The sequence below is a fragment of the Macaca mulatta genome, chromosome 2, assembly GCF_049350105.2.
Source record: "Macaca mulatta isolate MMU2019108-1 chromosome 2, T2T-MMU8v2.0, whole genome shotgun sequence".
Lineage (NCBI taxonomy): Eukaryota > Metazoa > Chordata > Mammalia > Primates > Cercopithecidae > Macaca > Macaca mulatta.
Genome location: NC_133407.1, coordinates 185,575,005 through 185,597,489, shown reverse-complemented (window position 1 = coordinate 185,597,489; position 22,485 = coordinate 185,575,005). Strand labels below are relative to the sequence as shown.

Below are 22,485 nucleotides of genomic sequence, written 5' to 3'. Positions count from 1 at the left end.
TGCTCAGATCCCTCAGAAGAATCACCATCTGTGGCAGCTCTAGCCTTATAAAATGTATTTCTTAAAAAATAAGACTAGAAAGTTGAAGTTACTCCTTGATCCATGGCTGCACAATAGGTGTTGTATTAGCAGGCATGTAAACAACATTCATCTCCTTGTACATCTCCATCAGAGCTCATGAGTGACTATTTCTGACAGGAATCTTTTTTTTTTTTTTTTCTGAGCAGTAGGTATCAAAAATGGGCTTGAAATATTTGGTAAACCATGCTGTAAACAAATGTGTTATTATCCAGGCTTTGTTGTTCCATTTCTAGAGCATAAGCTGAGTAGATTTAATGTAATTTTTTAAGTCCCTAATATTTTCAGAATGGTAAATGAGCATTGGCATCCACTTAAAGTCACCAGCTTGATTATCCCCTGAGGGTCAGCCTGTCCTTTGAGACTTTGAAGCTGGACATTAACTTCTCCTATCAGTAATAAAAGTCCTGGATGGCATCTTCTTCCAGTATAGGGCTGTTTCATCTACATTAAGAATCTGTTGTTAGTGTAGCCATCTTCATCAATGATCTTTGCTAGATTTTCTAATAACTTGCTTCAGTTTCTACATCAGCATTTGCTGCTTCACCTTCCACTATGATATTATGGAGATGACTTCTTTCCGTAAACCTCATGAACCAACTTCTGCTAGTTTCCAACTTTTCTTTTCCAGCTTCCTCATCTCTTTCAGCCATCATAGAATTGAAGAGAGTTAGGGCTTTGCCCTGAATTAGGATTTGGCCTAAGGGGATGTTGTGGCTTCTATCAAGACTATTAAAACTTTTTCCATATCAGCAATAAGGTTGTTTCACTTTCTTTTCATTTATGTAGTCATTGGAGTAACTTTTAATTTCCCTCAAGTTTTTCCTTGTGATCACAACTTGGCTAATACTGCTGGGCACAGAAGGCTTAGCATTTGGTCTGTTTTAGCTTTTGACATGTTTTCCTCACTAAGCTTAACCATTTCTAGCTTTTGATTTAAAGTGAGAGATACAAAAGAAGACAGGCATGCAGCCAACAGACACATGAAAAAATGCTCGTCATCACTGGCCATCAGAGAAATGCAAATCAAAACCACAATGAGATACTATCTCACACCAGTTAGAATGCCAGTCATTAAAAAGTCAGGAAACAACAGGTGCTGGAGAGGATGTGGAGAAATAGGAACACTTTTACACTGTTGGTGGGACTGTAAACTAGTTCAACCATTATGGAAAACAGTATGGCGATTCCTCAAGGATCTAGAACTAGAAGTACCATATGACCCAGCCATCCCATTACTGGGTATATACCCAAAGGATTATAAATCATGCTGCTATAAAGACACATCCACACGTATGTTCATTGTGGCACTATTCACAATAGCAAAGACTTGGAATCAACCCAAATGTCCATCAGTGACAGAGTGAATTAAGAAAATGTGGCACATATACACCATGGAATACTATGCAGCCATAAAAAAGGATGAGTTCATGTCCTTTGTAGGGACATCGATGCAGCTGGAAACCATCATTCTCAGCAAACTATCACAAGAACAGAAAACCAAACACCGCATGTTCTCACTCATAGGTGGGATCTGAACAATGAGATCATTTGGACTTGGGAAGGGGAACATCACACACCGGGCCTATTATGGGGAGGTAGGATGGGGGAGGGATGGCATTGGGAGTTATAATTGATGTAAATGACGAGTTGATGGGTGCTGACGAGTTGATGGGTGCAGCACACCAACATGTCACAAGTATACATATGTAACAAACCTGCACGTTGTGCACATGTACCCTAGAACTTAAAAATAAAAAAAATAAAAAAATAATAAAAATAAAGTGAGAGATACGCAAGTGTTTCTTTTACTTGAAACCTTAGGGGCCATTTCAGGGTTATTAACTGGCCTAATTTCAATATTGTTGTGTCTCAGGGAATAGGAAGGCCCAAGGAGAAGGAGAGAGACAGAGTAACGGTAGGTCCAGGGAGTAGTTAGAACACATACATTTATCGATTAGGTTCACTACGTTATATGGATGTGGTTTATGGCACCCCAAAACAATTACAACAGCAATATCAAAGACCTCTGTTCCAGACCACCATAACAGATATAATAATGACGAATTATTATATGTTTGAATTATTACAAGAATCTCCAAAATGTGTCACAGAGACAGAAAATCAGCACATGCTGTTGGAAAAATGGTGCTGATAGACTTGCTCAACACAAGGTTGCCACAAACTTTCAATTTGTAAAAAGCACACTACCTGCAAAGCACAATAAAGTGCTATGAAAGGAGACATGCCTGTTCATATTTATCACACTGTTTTGTAATCTTATAACTGTTACTGAGTTGTAAGTTTCTTTCTTTGAAATTGATCTTCTTCCCCTCCCTCTCCCTCTGTCGCCTAGGCTGGAGTGCAATGGTGTGATCTCGGCTCACTGCAACCTCTGCCTGCCAGGTTCAAACAATTCTCCTGCCGCAGCCTTCTGAGTGGCTGGGATTACAGGCGCCTGCCCCGACACCTGGCTAATTTTTGTATTTTTAGTAGAGATGAGACGGAGTTTCACCACGTAGACTAAAGTGGTCTCAAACTCCTGACCTCAGGTGATCCACTCGCCTCTGCCTCCCAAAGTGCTGGGATTACAGGCGTGAGCCACTGCACCCGGCCTGAAATTGATCTTCTTGAGGGGAGATCACAGTGGGTATTTCGATTTCCAAATGCATGGCCTGGAAGTATTGAATAAATAAACATTATTGGATGGGTGGATGGCTACAAAATAACCTTGTAGATGGAATATTGGGGATTTTTGTTGTTGTTGTTTCTCAAAATATATTCCTCCTACAAACTTCCCTAATCAAGTTCAAAGGAGCTAACACAAAAGGAATAAATTCAGGGTCAATGATTTAGATTCTACCTAGATGTTTAGTTTAGAAGTTTTATTTTTCCTGTTTTTTTTTTTTCTTGAAATGTAGAATGACTTATAGACTCTTCTGAAATGTAGAGTGATTGATAGACTTTTCAGAAAATATGTATTTGTTATTTCTCTGACTACCTTCCTGAGCCACTAAGCAAGTGTTCTGCCCATAGCTATTTGCTAAATTTTATTTAAAGGTGCATCTTCAGCATCATGCAATATTGCCATGTAGCAAACCTGCACATGTACCCCCCATATCTAAAAGTTGAAATAAAATTAATTAATTTTTAAAAGATGTGTCCTATTCTAAACTAGACTGGGTTTTACTTCAATTCCAGTGGTCAAATTTACCTATAGAATACACTTACATGGCGGGAAGTACTGGAATGAAAATGGCAGAACTCAGTAAGTTTATTTCCCTCAGACTGCACTGTGGCTGATACTGTTACAGAGACAGATTTTATATTGTAGTATGGTCAGTTGTTTCATTTGATGATGTATATAGTTGATCATTTGAATTGGAGTTTCTGTTGAGCCAGATGGAGGTGAAACATCATTCTAATTTTTGGTGTTACTTAAAGTTAATACCAACTGGGTGGTTCATAAAAACAATTTGTTCATTAATTGTCTTCTGTACTCAATAATAAAAGTAGTATGTCAATACATTTACCTGTATGAGAAGTAGACCAAATGACTTACTACACAGAAACTGACTACTTAGAAGACCTTATTTGGGGAACTGAAGAGAAGAAAAATGAAATAGAAGATAGGACATAGAAATGAATGAAAACTTAAGAATGGTTATTAATATGAAATCAATTGAGAATTATCTTTTTACTTTGATATTTCAGCAAAAATAATTCTATTGAATGCTTATAAAAATAGCATTCCTTTTGCTTTTTGTTCTTTACTAAATGGAATGCTTCTGCAGTGTCTAATCAAACCCCATCATAACAAGGGCTTGGATAGAAATTACTGTCCTTTTCAAGTCAAGTACTCAACATCCTTTCCAGTAACTTTTTTGGTCTTTTTTTTTTGTTTTTTTTTTGAGACAGGTTCTTGCTCTGTCACCCAGGCTGGAGTGCAGGTGGCATGATCATGACTCCTTGCAGCCTCAACATCCTGGGCTCAAGCAATCCTGCCATCTCAGCCTCCCAAAGAGCTGGAACTACAGGCGCTTGTTCCCACACCTGGATAATATTTTTCTTTTTCTTTTTAGTAGACACGAGGTCTTACTATGTTGCTTAGGCTGGTCCCAAACTCCTGGGCTCAAGTGATCCTCCTGCCTCTGCCTTCAAAGCCGGGATTACAGGTATGAGCCACTATGCCTGGCCTCCAGTAATTTTCAAAGTGAGAAATAATTGTGAAAATGTGACTAAGTACATTAAATAATACTTATGATATCTTTTCATGTTGACATGTGGTTTTTTAAAAAAAGACATATAGCTAGGCATGGTGGCTTGTGCCAGTAATCTCATCTTGGGAGGCTAAAGTGAGAGGATCACTTAATCCCAGGAATTCGAGGCTACAGTGCAGCAGTGAGCTAAGATCACAACACTGCACTTCAGCCTGTGCAAAAAGAGAGCCCATCTCCAAACCAAAAACAAAACAAAAACAAAAGGACAAATAAAACACATTTTAGTATCTGCAGTCTCATTCATAAAGTTTCCAGAGGTCATAGTAAGGGGCAAAACCAAAAAGAAAACCTAACTTCTTGTCTTCTGTTTACCTCTTTTCATAGGTAACTCCTTTTTTTCCTTTACCAGTGAAAAGCTGACTAGAAGAGGTGAGGAAGGAATTCAATTGGTAGGACAAACTAAAACATTGCTGTCTGGTTCTTTTGTTCATTATTTGCAAATCCAGTTAAGTTATACTTCAAATAATTTTTTACAGGTTTTTCAAAATGAAAGTGGGGTCATTGAGACATATACCTGCCCCATTTTTAAGAAGTAAAAAATTATGTCATCTATACTAACATTTGGTTTTATAAGCTCCATATGGATTTTTTTTGCTACTACCTTTAGCAATATTTTAAAATAAATTTTTCTGGAAGTTTGTTAACGATATTTTCTTTCAGAATGGAGTAAGATTTCCACAGATACGTCAAGTTTCTATTCAGCACAATATTCATCATTTCATTACTCCAAATTATAATCAAAGTGAATAGATTTCTATTTTATTCTATGCAAAGAAAATTCATGTATAGGAAATAACATTAATCTCAATTTTAGATTAGGTAAAGTTCCCATGTGAAAACTGGTCCATTTTATATGACAGCATGTAGCATTTCCAGCTGCTTTCTCTCCCTAATCAAAACATTTGCTCACAAAAGCAGCTGCTACTATGCCTTGTTTTTAAACCATTTGCAAGAAATCAAACTGAGAACAAAGTATCCGTAGTAAAAAGCTCTAGCTTCTGGGACATGTATACTACAAAATGTCAGAATAAGATAAAAAGGAAGCCAATTCACAACCAATTTTTTTTGTGTTGTTTGTTTTGCTCCAAAGCTTTGTTTCATAAAGCCCTTAAAATTTACAATTAGCACTAACATAATGCAGTCTAGAAATTTATAAATAATTGTTCTTTATGGAACACTTTTAAAATTGTATATCAGAAGTGCATATTACAGTGCAGAGTTTATGAAGTCAGATGATCAGATGAAATATTTTGGGAAAACAGAATACAGAGGATGAATTTCTTATCTAATAGCAAATTATTATTCTGAGCCATTATCTACATCATGCTTATGAAGCTCCATTAATAAAACTTAATATCTTACATATGACCTTATATTTTAGATAGCATTTGACTTAGCTAAAAGACACACCACACTGAATTGGTGTGAACAACCATTTTGGAACACATGTTATAATCAGTGTTTGCCAAAGACATGCTACTCCTATTTATATATTTTTAAAAGTGCGACGTTTCAATCTTAGCAAATTTTGTGCTGTTTGAAAGCTATATATTTAATTTTTAATGTTAATGTTATATTTTTGTAAAGGACTAATTTCTCTTTGAAGTATCATCATATCAAAGGGAGAAAAGTGTAAATGTAATTTAGGTCAGACTAACACATTTTACTTAATTTAAGCATTAAAAGATGTGTGTTTGAAAGATCTCAATCTCCACATGTTCTGCAAACAAAAAACAGACAAACAATACAATAAAACATCATGCATCTCATAGAAGTTGGAATAACCAATTACTTAAACATTTTACCATCTGTTCTCATTGAAGCAGCAAGACAGGCATTTCCCCATGTTACAAACCATGGTAATTAGAAAGTAACAATGAGAAATGCTAACATCATTTTTCCCCTTTCTTATTTGCTGTGGGGGTTCTTAATGAAAATTTGAGCATACATACAAAGGAAAAGAGAGGATATTCCCCCACCCCACCTCCTAATTGAGTGCTTATATTCAGTAATAGCTTTTTGCTGCCCTGGGCAGCATGACACTGCCTCATTTGGCCACGCACAGCTATTATTCTAGGAGGCAGCTAGTGAAGTGCCCCAATCCATCTGCTTGCTTTTTCATGGGCTGGTGCTTTCCTTGATGTTGACAGCTGTCTTAATATTCCTGGGCCACCTGCCACACAGTAAATACTGTGCTCTAAGATATATACAGAAGTTTATTCCCCGGTGGACTTTTCAGAACAAAAAAGCTTAGCATTACTAAACTACTCTTGCAGTTTAAATGCTTCAAGGATCAACACTTTCATTCTATTCTGATACCTTTGAGAATGGTACTTACGTTGTGGGAATGACAATTCAGTTACAGTGTGATGAACTTCAGGATTTCTCATATATCACACAAGTTATTTAATTATAGTATTATAGGTGGAAATCAGGTGTTAAAAGGAGGCAGAGAAGAAGAGAGCATATTGACAGTTTCTCCTCTAGTGAGCCTTCCAGGAACCCATCAGACTGAGTTGGGGATCCCTCCTACATTTCCCATCTTACCCTATTTGCTCATCTTGCCCAATTAAACTTGCTCCTTGATGTTAAGCATTTGGTCTTGTCTACCACTGCATCTCCATGTCTAAGAATGAGCATGTATCTGACACATAGTATGCACTAGAGGACATATCCAGATTTTGTGGGATCTGAAGTTTTTACAATTTGGAGGATCCTCTTTAAAGAAAAAGGATTTTAAAATAAGAACATTAGATACAAAAATGAATATATTGAATGAAAACATAAACCATGCAAATTACCAATTTTAAAAGGTGGACTAGAAAAACAATATAATTTTCTTATTAAATGTCGTGCACAACTCTATATCACTTTTTTCCTATATTTTTGGTAGTATACTCTTCAATAACCTTTCATATGATGATAATTTAGTAATATTATTTTCTATAATAATGAAAAGATAATGTAATCTTTCCTCTAGTTCTGTTGCTCTTATTGATAGAAGGACTGTGTAAACATGCAACACTACACACAAACACACACACACACACAGAGCTTGTGGTACTGCTACACGTTTGTACTCTACAAACAAGAATTCTGATAAATTCTATTTTACATGGTTTACATCAACAATAAAAAAATGTTTTGTGTTTACAGTTATAAAAATTATTTTGGGCAGCTGAGGCTTGTGGCCGAGGTCAGGAGTTCGAGACCAGCCTGACTAATACGGTGAAACCCCATCTCTACTAAAAATACAAAAATTAGCTGGGCATGGTGGTGGGCACCTAGCCCAGCACTCTCCTGAGTGGCTGGGACAGGAGAATTGCTTGAACCTAGGAGGCGGAGGTTGCAGTGAGTCGAAATTGCACCACTGCACCCTAGCCAGGGTGACAGAGCGACACTCTATCTCAAAAAACAACAACAACAAATATATATATATATATATATATATATATATATATATATATAGTATTATTGAACATAATATTGCTATGAGAGAAATTATATCAATCAGAGGTAATTCTTCCTGTTGAAACTTTGTCTTCTGATGCCTGGAATAACTTTCCACATGCCACCTGATGCTGCTTTACCTTTCAGATCTTGTCTCACCTCTATCACCCATATATTTTCAGTGTCAGAGACCACAGAAGATATGTCCTCTGGCTCTGCATCTTGGGTGTAATACTTGGTGAGCTGCGCTACAGAGAAATTGGAATTCAAGAAATAACTATATTTTGGAGAGGTTGAAAACCACATAAATATATTCCACTAAGTCCAAACTAAATATATTCCCAACTGAAATTCCCTAACAGATTCCCAAATGCACTCGATAACTCTTAAGTGGAAAGAAAATCTAAGTGGACATCTAAGTGGAAAAAAAAGAGATTGTGGTCTTAATCACATTATTTACTTTGGTAAATTTTAGAAAACTGGCCATGGATCACACTGCTGAGTTCACACTGGAAGAGCCTGTGCCAGTAGGGAGTCAAGAAACTTGAGCCTCATCAGCTTCACTGTAGATGTGCTTCTACGGCAGGCACTCATTAAACGTTGGGGAATAACTGGTTGAGTGAATTAATGACACTGTGCTAAATTAGTATCTCTAAAATCCTTACAGCTCTAAAATTTGACATTTTTACGGGCTTCCTAATGCAATCTTAGAATTTGGTATTTAGAAATTGGTTAATATGAGTTCAGGTTATAACAATGTAGGACATACAGAAAACTAGTAAGTGTTCAGAAAGCAAATGAAGGAAAATTCAATGGTCATTGTTTTATGGCTTTAAGCTATTTTGTCATAGACGCAATTTGTCTTAGTGTAAGCATGGCATTATTTGTATTTAACAATCACTTAAGTGCTTTGCTGTGTCACCGAGTGGAGATCAGAGTATTGTTAGACATATTATTAGTTAAAACCATAATTTGTTAATTAAATCCTACTGACTCCCACCCATTTTTATCCCAAGAAAAACTTCCTGAACGAAGTACCCTCTGGGTAGGCATTGGGGCCTGGTTTGATCACAGAACAAATGGGGGACAAATATACTGATTCAATAACACGTTGGGAAGACAAATTATCATTTCGACCTTTTAGCTGGAAAAAACAGTTTGCTTTATTACTCTCTTTGGGCTTTTTGGTAAGTGGGTCTTCAATGGAGATTCTCTTATAATAAAGCTAGAATTGGGAACTTTACTTGTCTTATTCTAGTCTATTATCTTAGATTTTTTCTATTTTCTCAGACTAGGCTCACAGAGAAGCAAGAAATATTTACCAACGAGTAAAAAAGAATTAATCTTGAGGGATAGACTGAGATGAACCCGACTGATGGAAACCGGGCTGACCGAACTTTAATGGGTTAAATCCTGCCAGAACAAATGCGAGTGAGTGCCTTGGCTCTATTACAGTTAGTAGGGGCTGGAGGGCTTCTGGGAGGCAGTGTGGGGAGGCAGGGAGGCTCAACAGCCTCCAGCAGGTGCTGAAAGGACTTGGGGCTTACAGGTATGCAATCTACTCATGCTGCTTCTCCTCCATCTCCCGAAAGCCAGAGGGGAGATTACTCCAAGGTTCCCCTCTGCTGTGGACATTTCATTTGTATCTCATTTACTTGTACACATTGTTTAATGAACAAACGCCATATCACTTCCTTGATGCCTACCCCAGGGGCAGCTCGCCTTCAAACGAAAACAAAACACCTGGGGTGAATGGGCCTCTTAGTATCTCCTGTACTAGCTGCTAGGGTATGAAAAAACAAGAAAAATCCATACCACTGTACTTAGACTTAAAACAAGTCTTAAGGATCCTTTGGTTCCCAGATTTCAGTGGCATCTGTGTAACGACTGCTAAATATGTTTCAGCACTGACAAGCTTGAAATCATACTTTTTGATCAGTGCCGTTTTTGAAAGAGTTCGCAGGGAAGTACGCAGCGTGGAGTGTGAAAAGTGTGAAGCACAACGCGGTTAGGAAAAGTCACACCACAGAAAGCCAGCGGAACGCGCCGGGAAGTGGTGACCGCCTGACAGGTACCCCCTCTCCCTCCCGCCGCCGGGTGCTGGGCTAACGCGATTTCGCCCTCAGGGCTGGGGCTGTCCCTGCGGTAGCTGTTTCTTAGCTCCCAGGAAGTTCGGGGCGCCCCGGTACTGCAGTTTGCCAAGTGTTTTCACAAATCTTAGTTCATAAACCTCTTTCAAAAGTCTGGAGAAAACTGTTTCTGTGCTCTCACTGTAGGATAGAAAACACAACGGTCACAGAAAGTAATTGAAGGCAAAGCTCAACAGGCTGCAGCCTGAACTCTTTTGAGCGGGAAGCTCGAGCCTAGCGTCGCTCGCTGGGCGGCACCCCTCAGGCTCTCAGGCCGGCGCCTTCTGGGGACCATGTCGCGCTCCGGTGGTGGCGGCTGCGCCCGGCTCAGGGCGGTGCCGCGGCCGCTGGCTCCTCCTGGGGGTGGGGCGGGCCGCGCCGGGCGAGGGCGGGAGGAGGAGCAGCCGCAGCGGCTTGAGGAGCTGCAGCGCGAGGAGCGCGTCGCGTCCGCATTTCTCCCGCCCGGGAGAGACTGAGCCGCGCTGGCAGCTCGCGTCGAGTCGATCTGCCCTCGCCGCATCCCGCGGCGCCCGGTCGGGCTCCGGGCACCAGGCACCACCTAGGTCGTTCCCTGCAGACGGCCCCGGGCCAGCGGCCCCCTCGGGAAATGTCCAGCGGCCGGAGAAAGGGCAGCGCCCCCTGGCACAGCTTCTCCCGGTTCTTCGCTCCCCGAAGTCCTTCCCGGGACAAGGAAGAGGAAGAGGAGGAGAGGCCGGGGACGAGCCAGCCTCCGGCTCCAGGCCGGTCCGCTGCCAGGTGGGAGTCGCGGAGGAGGTCGCGGGGGGGCCCTGCGCGTACTCGCTAGACGAAGGCTCCCGGCCTGACCGCCGGCAGCTGGCCGCTCTTGGGTCAGGCTGCAGTTCGCCACTTTCTGTTCTTCTTCCTCCATTGCTAAAGTTTCCTCCTCCTTGCCCCGTTCCCGTGCCGCACCACTCGCCTCTCCTCTACAGGTTAAATCGGGCAGAAGTTCTTGCCCGGCGGCCGGACGCATATCCCCCGATCCCCGCTTGGCTCCGCGCTCTTCCTTTCCCACCTTCCCCTGCCGGAACGTGATTGGGTTCGGTTCCACACACGCTCTACTCTCCAAGTTCTGTGGCAAAAGCGATTGCCCCGGCGTCCCGCCTGTAGTAATGGGAAACACTTGTGAGCCGAGCGGAGCCGTCGGCCAGGGGAATTGAGGGCGCGATCCCAGCACCACTGGTGTGGGAGGAGATCGGGGCAAAAGTGGAAAAGGTAAAGCTTTGGGGCGTCACCCCCTCAGCTAAGATGGTATTTTGCCATCTTATTTAAATTTTCTCAAAATGATTTTTAAAAGGAATTGTGATAATGCGTTCCCAAGACTTTCACCAAAAGGGACTGGCCATGTAAACGACGCCACATTTCTTTACTTCTCATCTCTCCTAGAAACAGCTGCCTCAGGTTCCCAAACAGAGTCTGGAAATCAAGTTTCCAGCTGTCTTGGTTTCAGTAATCAAAGGGTACCCTTTCTCTGTAATATTTTTATCTTTCCTTTCCTATGTTCAAAAATCAAAAAGTTTTAGACACGCCTCATTTAAATGCGTATTTCTGAGTCTTTTCATCCCCCCGAAGAAAGAGGGGTTAAGTAAAATGCAGCTCGCTTTCTTAAACTAATGAGAGGCTTACACTATCTCCTCCCGAGATTGCACTAGAATGACCATTGTCATTGGAAGGACGCACTCCAGAAAGCCATGTTTACTTCGGACTCAAGATTTCCTGGTGGGCTTAAAAAAAAAATGGATAGGAAACAGAACTGAGAGTGAGCCAGTTCCATTAGTATTCAGATTTTGTGATGTGATTTTGGTGGTTTTTGTGTTCCTCAGTTTACCCGCTTGTGAAACATTTTCATTATGACCGTCTGTTAATCACATGCCACATATTTCCAAGAAAGCTCCTACGATAATTGAGTGGTTAATCTCCTGGGACGTTTCAGCTATTATTGCTCTGACTGTTGAGAATTTAAAATTCAAAGTTACACAGTAGTTAAAAATAGTTTTGAAGTCTGACAGATCTCATCCAGGGTGTCAGCTAGTTCTGCTGGTGTGGGCAGGCAGCCTGTGGTGCCTGCCACCACCGTAGCAACACTAACAGTCTTGGATAATATGAACGCAGCCTGCAAGGAAATCCCAAGTAGGCTCAGCAAAGTTGGGGACTTGAAAGTCAGTGTTAGAAAGGAGTAAGCAGGTCAGTTTCAGGGTCATGTCAGTAATGGCCTGAAATCCTACTGGTCTTTCCGCCCCATTTTGGCTTTTTAAGGCACTTCTCAATTCTAATTTCTTTACTGACTGGAGCTGACCACTCCAGCAGCTAGTTCCTTGTTCACCTACCACTTCTCTATTCTCATCATCTCCAGATTGGCAAAACTGTGGCTTTTTAACAATGAAGGTTTTAATTGTGCTTATATCAATGCTAATTTTGTTCTCATCTTTTTTGGAACTTGCCAGGTGTTAGGGGGATAGCAGATGACCCCTTGTGTGGGTGTTTTACTGTTTTAAATGAGCTTACATCTTTCATTTCAAGGGCATAAACAAACACAAAGCCTTTACTGAAAATTTAATAAAACAAATGGAACCTCTTTGTAGTAATGAATGTCCCAGTAACACAACACCCTGATGTTAACAAGATTGGAAACAGAATTGCAATTTGTCACTATGATCTTATTTCAAAATGAAAGGGTGTTTTGGCTATTTCTCTTTGTGGGCATAAAAACTTGTGTCATTATGAGAGCTGGATATACCTTCTGTAGAGGTGATTTTAGATGAAGAGGAGTCAGTGCAACAGACAAACGGGGTTGGTGTGGTAGGGACATAAAGGGTAAGAAAAAGGGTTCTTTGTTTAAGAGCTATAAGAAGCTGGGAAGACCACTTGAAAACATTAATATGAATCCCTATCATATGTCTGGCACTTTACAAAGTACTTTCAATAATATTATTAAACATGACCTTTGACCAAATCTATATTATCAATATCCCCATCTTACTGTAAAAAACAGGGTTAAGGAAACTTACTGAAAGTTATGTCACTACTTTTCAGTCAGTGAACATGGTATCAGATGTGCCTATAATTCTGAACATGTAATAAAGGTTATTGTCTGCATCCTGGCTTTTTGATGTACTTGAAAGGAAATGCACTCTCTAAAACCTGTGTTTTGAAGTCTCCTTTTTGCATCCCCAGTGTTGATTTGCATGAATTTTTTTATGTAACATGTACAAATATAAAACAAGACATAAGTTCCTTAAGAACAGAATTCCTTAACAGTTTCTTAAGTACAAAATTAAAAAATAAACTAAAACATAATTATGAGACCCATAAAAGTAGAATTTACAACATCCTGAAACTGTTTTTTTGGTTACTCACAAAATGCATACTGGGACAAACACCAGGTCTTTGGGGAGTTGCCATGCCTTGATACAGCTCTTCCAATATTTTACTGTTTTGAACCATAGGAAAATCTTTGTTTTTATGGTGTGCTGTGAGTTATATGGGCTTCAGTTGGTGAGAACACTTCATTATGTTTTCTTTGTTGCTGTTCTGATCTCATTAATCTTTCACAATTAAAGAAGGCCTATTAGCATCAACACTATTGTATATCCCAACTTAGGCGTGGGCACTCAAATTGCTTGATAGTACTCATATCAGGTGGTTGACCATTTCCAGGAAATGCTTATATTAATTTATCTTAGATGATATGAAAAGGAAAACTGCAATTGAAGTTTTCATAGAAAACTCCAAAACTCCCAGAGTTCTGTGGATCCTAGTTTGAGAATCAGTGCTGCAGTGTTAAGCCCAGTTTATAAGTATACAAGGAACGCACTCATTAGAAGTGATAGGGGAGACCAGGAAGTGCTTCCTGGTAGGGATGATTTTAACTGGGTCTTCAAGGAATTGGTGATGGTTCTATACAAAGAGAACTTAGGAAGAGAGAGAAGAGGGAACAGGTATTCCAGACTGAGCAAAGGCCTGCAAGGGGTTTGTGATCTGTTAGGGGCTATATACATTAATTGGACAGAGTGAAAGGAGCAGTAAGAAGGTTAGGTTGGAACTGGGTCATAAAGGTCTCTAGATAAAGTGTTTGGCTCTAGATTTAAGGCTCAGAGAATTTTTGCAAAAGCCTGTTATACAGATATTGCAAACTTGGAGGAATTCCTGCTTTATTTTATCTGCTTTGAGAAAATGATTGCTCAACTTTGTTTCTTGGCTGTGTCATGCATGATGGACCTGTTTAAAATGAGTTCTGTGTAATGTTTGTAACTGAAGAGAGATGGTAAGGTGAGAACAGTATTTATCAAGGGCTGACTGTGCACTTACTCCTGGGCTGGGTACTTTTACCTGCAACATATCATGTAAATCTCACACTCAGCATGAAAGGTTGGTCCACTTATTACCATCTGACAATTAAAGAAACTGAGTTTGAGAGAGCACTCAGCGATGGATGCTATGGGCATTTTGAATGGAACAGTTCTTTGAACTGGACTCTTTTGTCCTTTGTAAGATGTTTGGTATCCATGATTCCACACACTAATTGCCAGTAGCATCCTCTGGTCATTGGGATAACTGAAAACTCCTCCACCCAGGTGGGTGGGAGGGAGAGTGGTACCACTCCGAGTGGAGAGTGATTTACCCTAAATCATGAGAGGAGGTGAGAGGTGACGTTTGAACTTAGGTCTCTCTAATGGACTCTAAAGTTCTGGTTCCTTTTTTGACACCATCCTGTCCACCACCCTTCTGAACTCTGCTCCTTCAAAACATATTTGAATATGTGAGGCAATTGGATTGTTCCTTACTTTGTTCTAGAATGGGTGACACTGTGGCCCATTTCAGCTATATTCCTTTTGGCTGTTACTTTGACCAAATACAGTGTCATTGATGAAAAGAAGGTGAAACAGGATTACTAGGCCCAAGGTCAGGGCCTGTGTCTTCATCTTTGTGTCCCCTTCATCTTTGTGAACCCATCTCTTGGGTTCAATAAGGTGTCTACCAGGTGGCTAATTTGGGAATTCTATTTTTTGCTGTGAACATTCTTTGGAAATGGACTCAATTGTATGTTCTGAATGTGTTAAAGTTGCAAGGATACCACAAATTGACCTGCAGTAAGTTTATGTAATCAGAACTTCTAGCTTTATTGATAGTTATAACATTTTTAAGTTTTTTTCCTCATCACAGTGGAAAATATGTAAAAAGGGTAATAGCAAGTTTTGTAAAGTAAGAGAAAATATTCCCTCAAGACAAAATATTTTCTATCCAAAGTTCTGATGAAATATACCAAAACCCAGATATAAGAAATATTAGTTACCAATTATTAAACAAAATGGTAGCAACAAACCGTAGGTGGTTGTAAAATTAAGGAAAATAATCCAGGCTATATGCTGAAAAGAGGGAATCTGTGTGAAGTAAAAGTTAAGAAGGTAATACTTTGAGTCTGTTCAATCCATAAGTTAAAGTGGCTGCTTTGTGTCCCACATGGTGCAAAGCAATGTGAATATAAAAATAAATGAATGACCAAATATGCCTTCATAGAATTCACAGATTAATGGAGGAGATAAAAGTGTACATCTCTGTTCTTAGTATGAACTCAGTATAAATCAAACACGTCTTTGGAGTGTGTGACTTGTTTCATTCAGAGCATACTTAATGTTTCACGAATGTCATACATTGTATGAGAACTTTAATTGGGCTTTCAAAATACATTCTCACATTATTAACTTTTCTCCAAGCATGGTTTGGTGAGCTTCCTTTGCCAAGCCAGCATAGTGAGGGAAACATGATAGTAACTGCACCATCAAGGTGAATGGAAATGCTGCCCCTTGGTTCCTCTTGCTCTCCTCCTTGACCCTGCAGGCTTTGCAAGTCCTAGACAGAGGCAGAAAAGTGCATCCTTTCAGGAATCAACATTCCAAATAAGTGGCGGTGCCTACACAAAATGACTTGAAGTTGTTAGAGAACAAATCGAAGTTTTCAACTAGTAATAAGTCATTCTTAGTGTTTATTTGGCAGTTGTATATGGCCAAGTAATGGTACCACTCCATCCAGCGGGACTTCCCTGAATGTTTGACTCCCAGGAGTTTCTAATTGGAAGTATGCTAAAGCACTGAAACAACTGCTTAACCAAGTGTGTGTGTGTTTTCGTTTTTCCTAATCAACTAATGATGACAAAACCAAACTACCCTTTATTAAGGCACTACTCAGATCCAAGCCCTGAGCTTGGAACTTTAAAAATATCAAATCACTTAATCCTCAGAGCAAACGTATGAGAGAGGTATCTTTACTGCCTTTTACAGACATATAATTTAAGGTTTCAAGAGGTTCAGTAGGTAATCAAAAGTCTCACAATATTGGTAGTAGAGTCAAGAGTCAAATTTTCCTTCCTGAATTCAAAGCCTACACAGGATTATGTGACAGCTTCCTCCGCTTAACTTGGGAAGCCTCGTAAAAGAAGGCTGCCCTTAGAAAATGGTTTGGAATGGAAATAAAAGACAATGGCATGCAGCTGGACATCTGCCCAGATGGATTGGGCCAGGGCTATGGACAATCAAGAATTATACTCCTGACAGTTGGGAGAGGAAAATAAATGTATACATTTATGCAGATTATAGATTTATATTTAAATACAAAGAAAGGGTCAGTCTCCTTCAAAAGAGAGTTTCAAATGGAAACTATAGCAAGATACTGTATTCTACCTATTTGATAAGCAACACTCCAGTTTGATGTGGGAAAGCTGGAACTCTCATACACTACTAGTGGGAGGGTAAATTGATACACCACTTTGGAGAGAAATTTGACAGGACCTATCAATATTGCAGATTCACATACTCAGCATTTCTTCTCTGGGAATTCCACTGAACATGTACAGTTTGCAAACAGGCCAAAAGTTGCCTATAGAAGTTAGTCATTGCGGCATTGTTTTAACAGCAAAAGATGAAAAATAGAGTAGAATGCCATCAGTTGTGGACTAATTGATAAATCATAGTACATCCATATAGTGAAATATGATGCAGCTACCAAAAAGAATAGGAAAGCTTTTTATGTACTGTTAAGGAAATATCTCCAAGATACATTAAGGAAAAAAAAAAAAAAAAGGCCAGGCACGGTGGCTCATGCCTGTAATCCCAGCACTTTGGGAGGTAGAGGCGGGTGGATCACCTGATTATCAGGCATTCGAGACCAGCCTGAACAACATGGTGAGATCCCGTCTCTACTAAAATACAAAAAACATTAGCCAGGTGTGGTGGTGCTTGTCTGTAATCCCAGCTACTCCAGAGGTTGAGGCAGGAGAATCGCTTGAACCGGGGAGGCTGAGGTTGCAGTGAGTCAAGATTGCGCTCCAGTCTGAGCAACAAGAGTCAAACTCCATCTCAAAATAAATAAATAAATAAATAAATAAATAAATAAAAACCTACAGCGAATTGTGTATAGTATGCCCCATTTGTATATACAAATGAAGGGGATATGAAATCTGTTACCAGTGTTGCGTAACTTATTTTGGCGGTATGGGGAACTGAGTGAAGGGATGAGAGGCAGGAGAAAGACTATCCTATGCCTTTGTCCACTTAAAAATTATGTGAATTACCTATTTCATAAAGGAAGAAAAAGACTGGATTAAAATCTGGTGAATATCTGTGGTTAAAAGAAGGGAAAAAAAAGAGAATTTATGATCCTGAGTTGGCAAAAATCCTCCAAAGAGAGAATGCGCTACATGAACTTATTCAAGTGAGAAAAGTTTCAGTTAAGGATATAAATAAATAGAAGTAGTTCTTGTAATGCAGAGTAATTTGATATTTTGACACTTTGCACAAGTAGGAGTGAGGCTTTTCTATATTTTTACTCTCTAATGTGAAACTGGGTAGAGTTGACACAGCCACAAATTTATCAACGTAACTCATTTTTACGTGGTCACCTGTCATCCACCTTGACCTCTCCAGTATGACCCAGGACAGGTTATTAACCTCAGAGTCTTTTGTGATAAATCAAGGGAGTTGGTTTTCATCCGTAAGGTCTCTCTCAGCTTTAGCATACCAGCCAAAACTCCATGGCTATTAGGTGTGTACAAAATTGATATGCCTTACAATTAGAAAGATTTATGTTTTTTTTTGGGAAAGTCACATATGAAAATGCTTTAGTTAATCCTCCATGTGATCCTAACATTTTGGTCATTTGATTTGAAAGCTTCACCTGTGTTTAAAATGAATTAATTTAGTGTCGCTGTGTCAAGCACCAGTCTAGGTCCTGGGAATCCAGCAGTTAACAAGGTGCAGCATTGTCTTTGCCTTAAAGCACTGATGCAGTTTTGTGGGGAAGGCAGACATTGCACAAATTTTTCTTTTCACTTGAAGTAAGTACCAAGGTAACATGTAGGGGACTGTAGGAGCATTTAACAAATGTGAGCCCATCCTTGAGGCTCTCAGAGGAAACTTTTAATCTCATTTAAGCTATTTCTCCTGGGACATGTGTCTAAGTAATGTCTTTCTGTTCTTGATTTATAAACTTTGGACAATATATATTGACTTCTGGTTATGGTAGATGAGCACTTAGTCATTTTATACCCTTCCACATCTCATTACTTATCCAGCCAAAATAATCATTATAATTGGAAGATTAAATAAACCTGTAGATTTCTATGACTATGTAGCTGTTGTTTTCTGCTAAGCCAAGTGCTGTACTATGGTTACTTTCTTTGTGTGATATTTTGGTTTTCATGGAGTAAATTACCTTGTTTTTCATTTTCTTATTGCTGCTACTTCTAGAATGCACAAACACTCTTATAAAACCACCACTTTCAGTGTTTTTTTGACATCATTAAATCACATCTACCAGTTTACCCCATGCCTTCCAAGACCTTTCTCTTGGTCTCTGGGTCTTCCTGTAATTTGTATCACCTAGTAGTTCCCAAGCTTCCTGCATTGATCTCTACTACTCAGCCCTATGTGAGAGCACCTATTTTTGGACCTCATGTATGCCTCTTTCTTGGTTAACTCCCCCTTTTGTTGGCATATATCTAACAAGAAAGGGTGCATCTTAGATAATTTTTTTTTTTTAGTCTTTGCCTTTTTCTACTCTAGTAAATCATAGTTTCGGTATAAATTTATAGACTCAAAATTACTTGCACGCAGATTTCTGAAGACATTTTTCTATTAGCCTTCTCTTTAATTCTGGATTGTTGGGAAATCTGAGGCTAGTATAATTTCTGGACCTATTTTTGTGATTCATTTTTTCTTTGCAAATTTTGAAATCTCTTTTCAATGTAGACTCCACAAATGCACAGTAATGAACCTTGCACAGTGCCTTTTTAATTTATTTTGCTGGACAGTTGGCAGGCTCTTTCTCTTGAGAGGCTTATATCTTTCGATTTAGAATGGAGAGTTTGGCTCAAGCTCCCCGTGTGTGGTCTGTGCTTTCTATACTTTTATTCTTGGTATTCCAGAGTCTGGAGGCTTCTCTTTTTAAAAATTGCTAGGCTTCTGCCAAATGTTATAATTTGAAGATGTGAGTTCACTAAGAAATCAAATGACAAGAGGAAGATTAATAGGAGAAATGACATAGAAATTTATTAGCATGCAGGGCGAAAAAAATCACAGAGTGACTACCAAATATCCCAGTAAGGTACAGATGCTTATATACCCCACCTCTTAGGAGAGAGGAAAGTGGATGATTTTAGGGGACTAGTAAATGATTTTTATGGGAACTCAGTGAGCTTGAAGAACATAACAAAGGCCTGGGACAAAATCTGTTGGGCCCACGGAACAGACAGTGGTTTATGACAAAAGTCTGTTGAGATATTATGACAGACTTCAGTCTTTCTTCTTGTGACGTGAGTTCAGTTAATGAAAACTAGGGAAGGGACTAGAGGTAATTGTTTTCTTCTTTGATGGGTCCAAACTTTAAGCAGATAAGAGAACTTCAGAGAACAGAACTTCATTCTGTGCTTTGGGAGAGACAGAGGAGCAAAGACAAAAGACAAAGGTGGAGTTCAGAGAGACCTTGAGGCTGCTCAGTTCAGCATGTCAAAGTGCCATATTTTGGGATATGGGATTCTGAGTTTTTATCTATTCTTTTTTGTAAAAGAATTATTGATACATAATTATTGTACTGTTTATGGAGTGAGTATATGTGATATTGTGTTACATTCATGCAATGTGTAATGATCAAATCAGGGTTTTTAGGATATCACTTCAGCTTAGCACTTCACTGTTAGTGCAGGAGGGAGATTAGCGTTAACAATAGTGTATTATAAAATAGCTAGAAGATAAGATTTGAAATGCTACCAACACAAAGAAATGATAAAAGTTTTATTTATTCTAAATTATATTTCTGCCTGTTTTTCTTTCCTTTGAAAATCTCATCTATCCTGAATGCTGTTATTCTTCATCTTTTTTTTTTTTTTAACCTGGTAGCTTATTTCCTTTTATTAATTGCTTTACCATCATTTCCATGGGACAGAGTTAAACGTGTTCACCTATACTGTTTTGCCAGAAATAGCTAGAAAATCTTTGCAATTATCATTGTTGCCAAACTTTTTAATTCTTTGAGTATAAATTGAACTCCATAACCTAACCTCTCAATGATGGCTATGAGGAAATAATTGCTTGCTCATGGATAGGAAGAATCAATATCGTGAAAATGGCCATACTGACCAAAGTAATTTATAGATTCAATGCTATCCCCATCAAGCTACCACTGACTTTCTTCACAGAATTAGAAAAAACTACTTTAAATTTCACATAGAACCAAAAAAAAAGAGAGTGCATATAGCCAAGACAATCCTAAGCAAAAAGAACAAAGCTGGAGGCATCATGCTACCTGACTTCAAACTATATTACAAGGCTACAGTAACCAAAACAGCATGGTACTGGTACAAAAACAGATATATAGACCAATGGAACAGAACAGAGGCCTCATAAATAATGCCACACATCTATAACCGTCTGATCGTTCTCAAACCTGACAAAAAACAAGCAATGGAGAAAGGATTCCCTATTTAATAAATGGTTTTGGGAAAACTGGCTAGCCATATGCAGAAAACTGAAACTGGATGCCTTCCTTACACTGTATACAAAAATTAACTCAAGATGGATTAAAGACTTAAATGTAAGACCTAAAACCATAAAAACCCTAGAAGAAAAGCTAAGCAATACCATTCAGGACATGGGCATGGACAAAGACTTCATGACTAAAACACCAAAAGCAATGGTAACAAAAGCCAAAATAGACAAATAGGATCTAATTAAACTAAAGAGCTTCTGCACAGCAAAAGAAACTATCATCAGAGTGAACAGGCAGCCTACAGAATGAGAGAAAATTTTTACAATCTATCCATCTGACAAAGGGCTAATATCCAGAATCTACAAAGAACTTAAACAAATTTACAAGAAAAAAACAACCCCATCAAAAAGTGGGCAAAGGATATTAAGAGACACTTCTCAAAAGAAGATATTTATGCAGCCAATGAACATATGAAAAAAAGCTCATCATCACTGGTCATTAGAGAAATGCAAATCAAAACCACAATGAGATACCTTCTCACATGTTATAATGGCGATCATTAAAACGTCAGGAAACAAAAGATACTGGAGAGGATGTGGAGAAATAGGAATGCTTTTACAATCTTGGTGGGAGTGTAAATTAGCTTAACCATTGTGGAAGACAGTGTGGTGATTCCTCAAGGACCTAGAACCAGAGATACCATTTGACCCAGCAATCCCATTACTGGGTATATACCCAAAAGATTATAAATCATACTACTATAAAGACACATGCACATGTATGTTTATTGCAGCACTGTACACAATAGCAAAGACTTGGAACCAATCCAAATGCCCATCAATGATAGACTAGATAAAGAAAATGTGGCACATATACACCATGGAATACTATGCAGCCATAAAAAAGATGAGTTTTTGTCCTTTGCAGGGACATGAATGAAGCTGGAAACCATCATTCTCAGCAAACTATCACAAGAACAGAAAACCAAACACCACATGTTCTTACTCATAAGTGGGAGTTGATCAATGAGAACACATGGATACAGGGAGGGGAACATCACACACCAGGGCCTATTGGTGGGTTGTCAGGAGGTGTCTAGGGGAGGGATAGCATTAGGAGAAATACCTAATGTAGATGACGGGTTGATGGGTGCAGCAAACCACCATGGCACGTGTATACCTATGTAACAAACCTGCAGGTTCCGGCCATGTATCCCAGAACTTAAAAGTATAATAATAAAATTGCTAAAAGATTACAAAACAGAGGTTTTCTGCTGTCATAGTCTGTGTTGTTACATAGCTGTGTGCTATAAAGGAATACCTGAGGCTGGGTAGTTCATAAAGAAAAGGGATTTATTTAGCTCACGATTCTGATGGCTGGAATGTTAAGACTGGGCATCTGCATCTGATGAGGGTGTCAAGCTGCTCCCAGTTGTGGTGGAAGATACAGGAATCACTTGGGAAGAAAGGAAACAAGGGGTCAGGAGGTGCCAGGTTCTTTTTAACAGCCAGTTTTCGTGGAACTAACAGAGTGAAAAATCACTCACCACCACT

The 22,485-nt window shown here is 39.2% G+C and overlaps 1 protein-coding gene across 3 annotated transcripts in view; it reads left to right on the top strand.

Annotated features, from left to right (window-relative positions):
- The window catches only part of CRYBG3 (crystallin beta-gamma domain containing 3), a 532,216-nt gene that overhangs the window by 397,902 nt on the left and 111,829 nt on the right, over positions 1-22,485 (top strand). For 2 of the 3 annotated variants that reach the window (XM_015129327.3, XM_001086806.5), the window contains exon 1: positions 10,349-10,693. Coding sequence is in view for 2 of the 3 variants with exons in the window: in XM_001086806.5 (XP_001086806.4) it covers positions 10,545-10,693 (149 nt within the window). In the remaining variant the exon portion in view is untranslated. Of the gene's footprint in view, positions 1-10,348; positions 10,694-22,485 lie in introns of those variants that run through there. The other variant, XM_077994302.1, reaches the window with a different exon arrangement.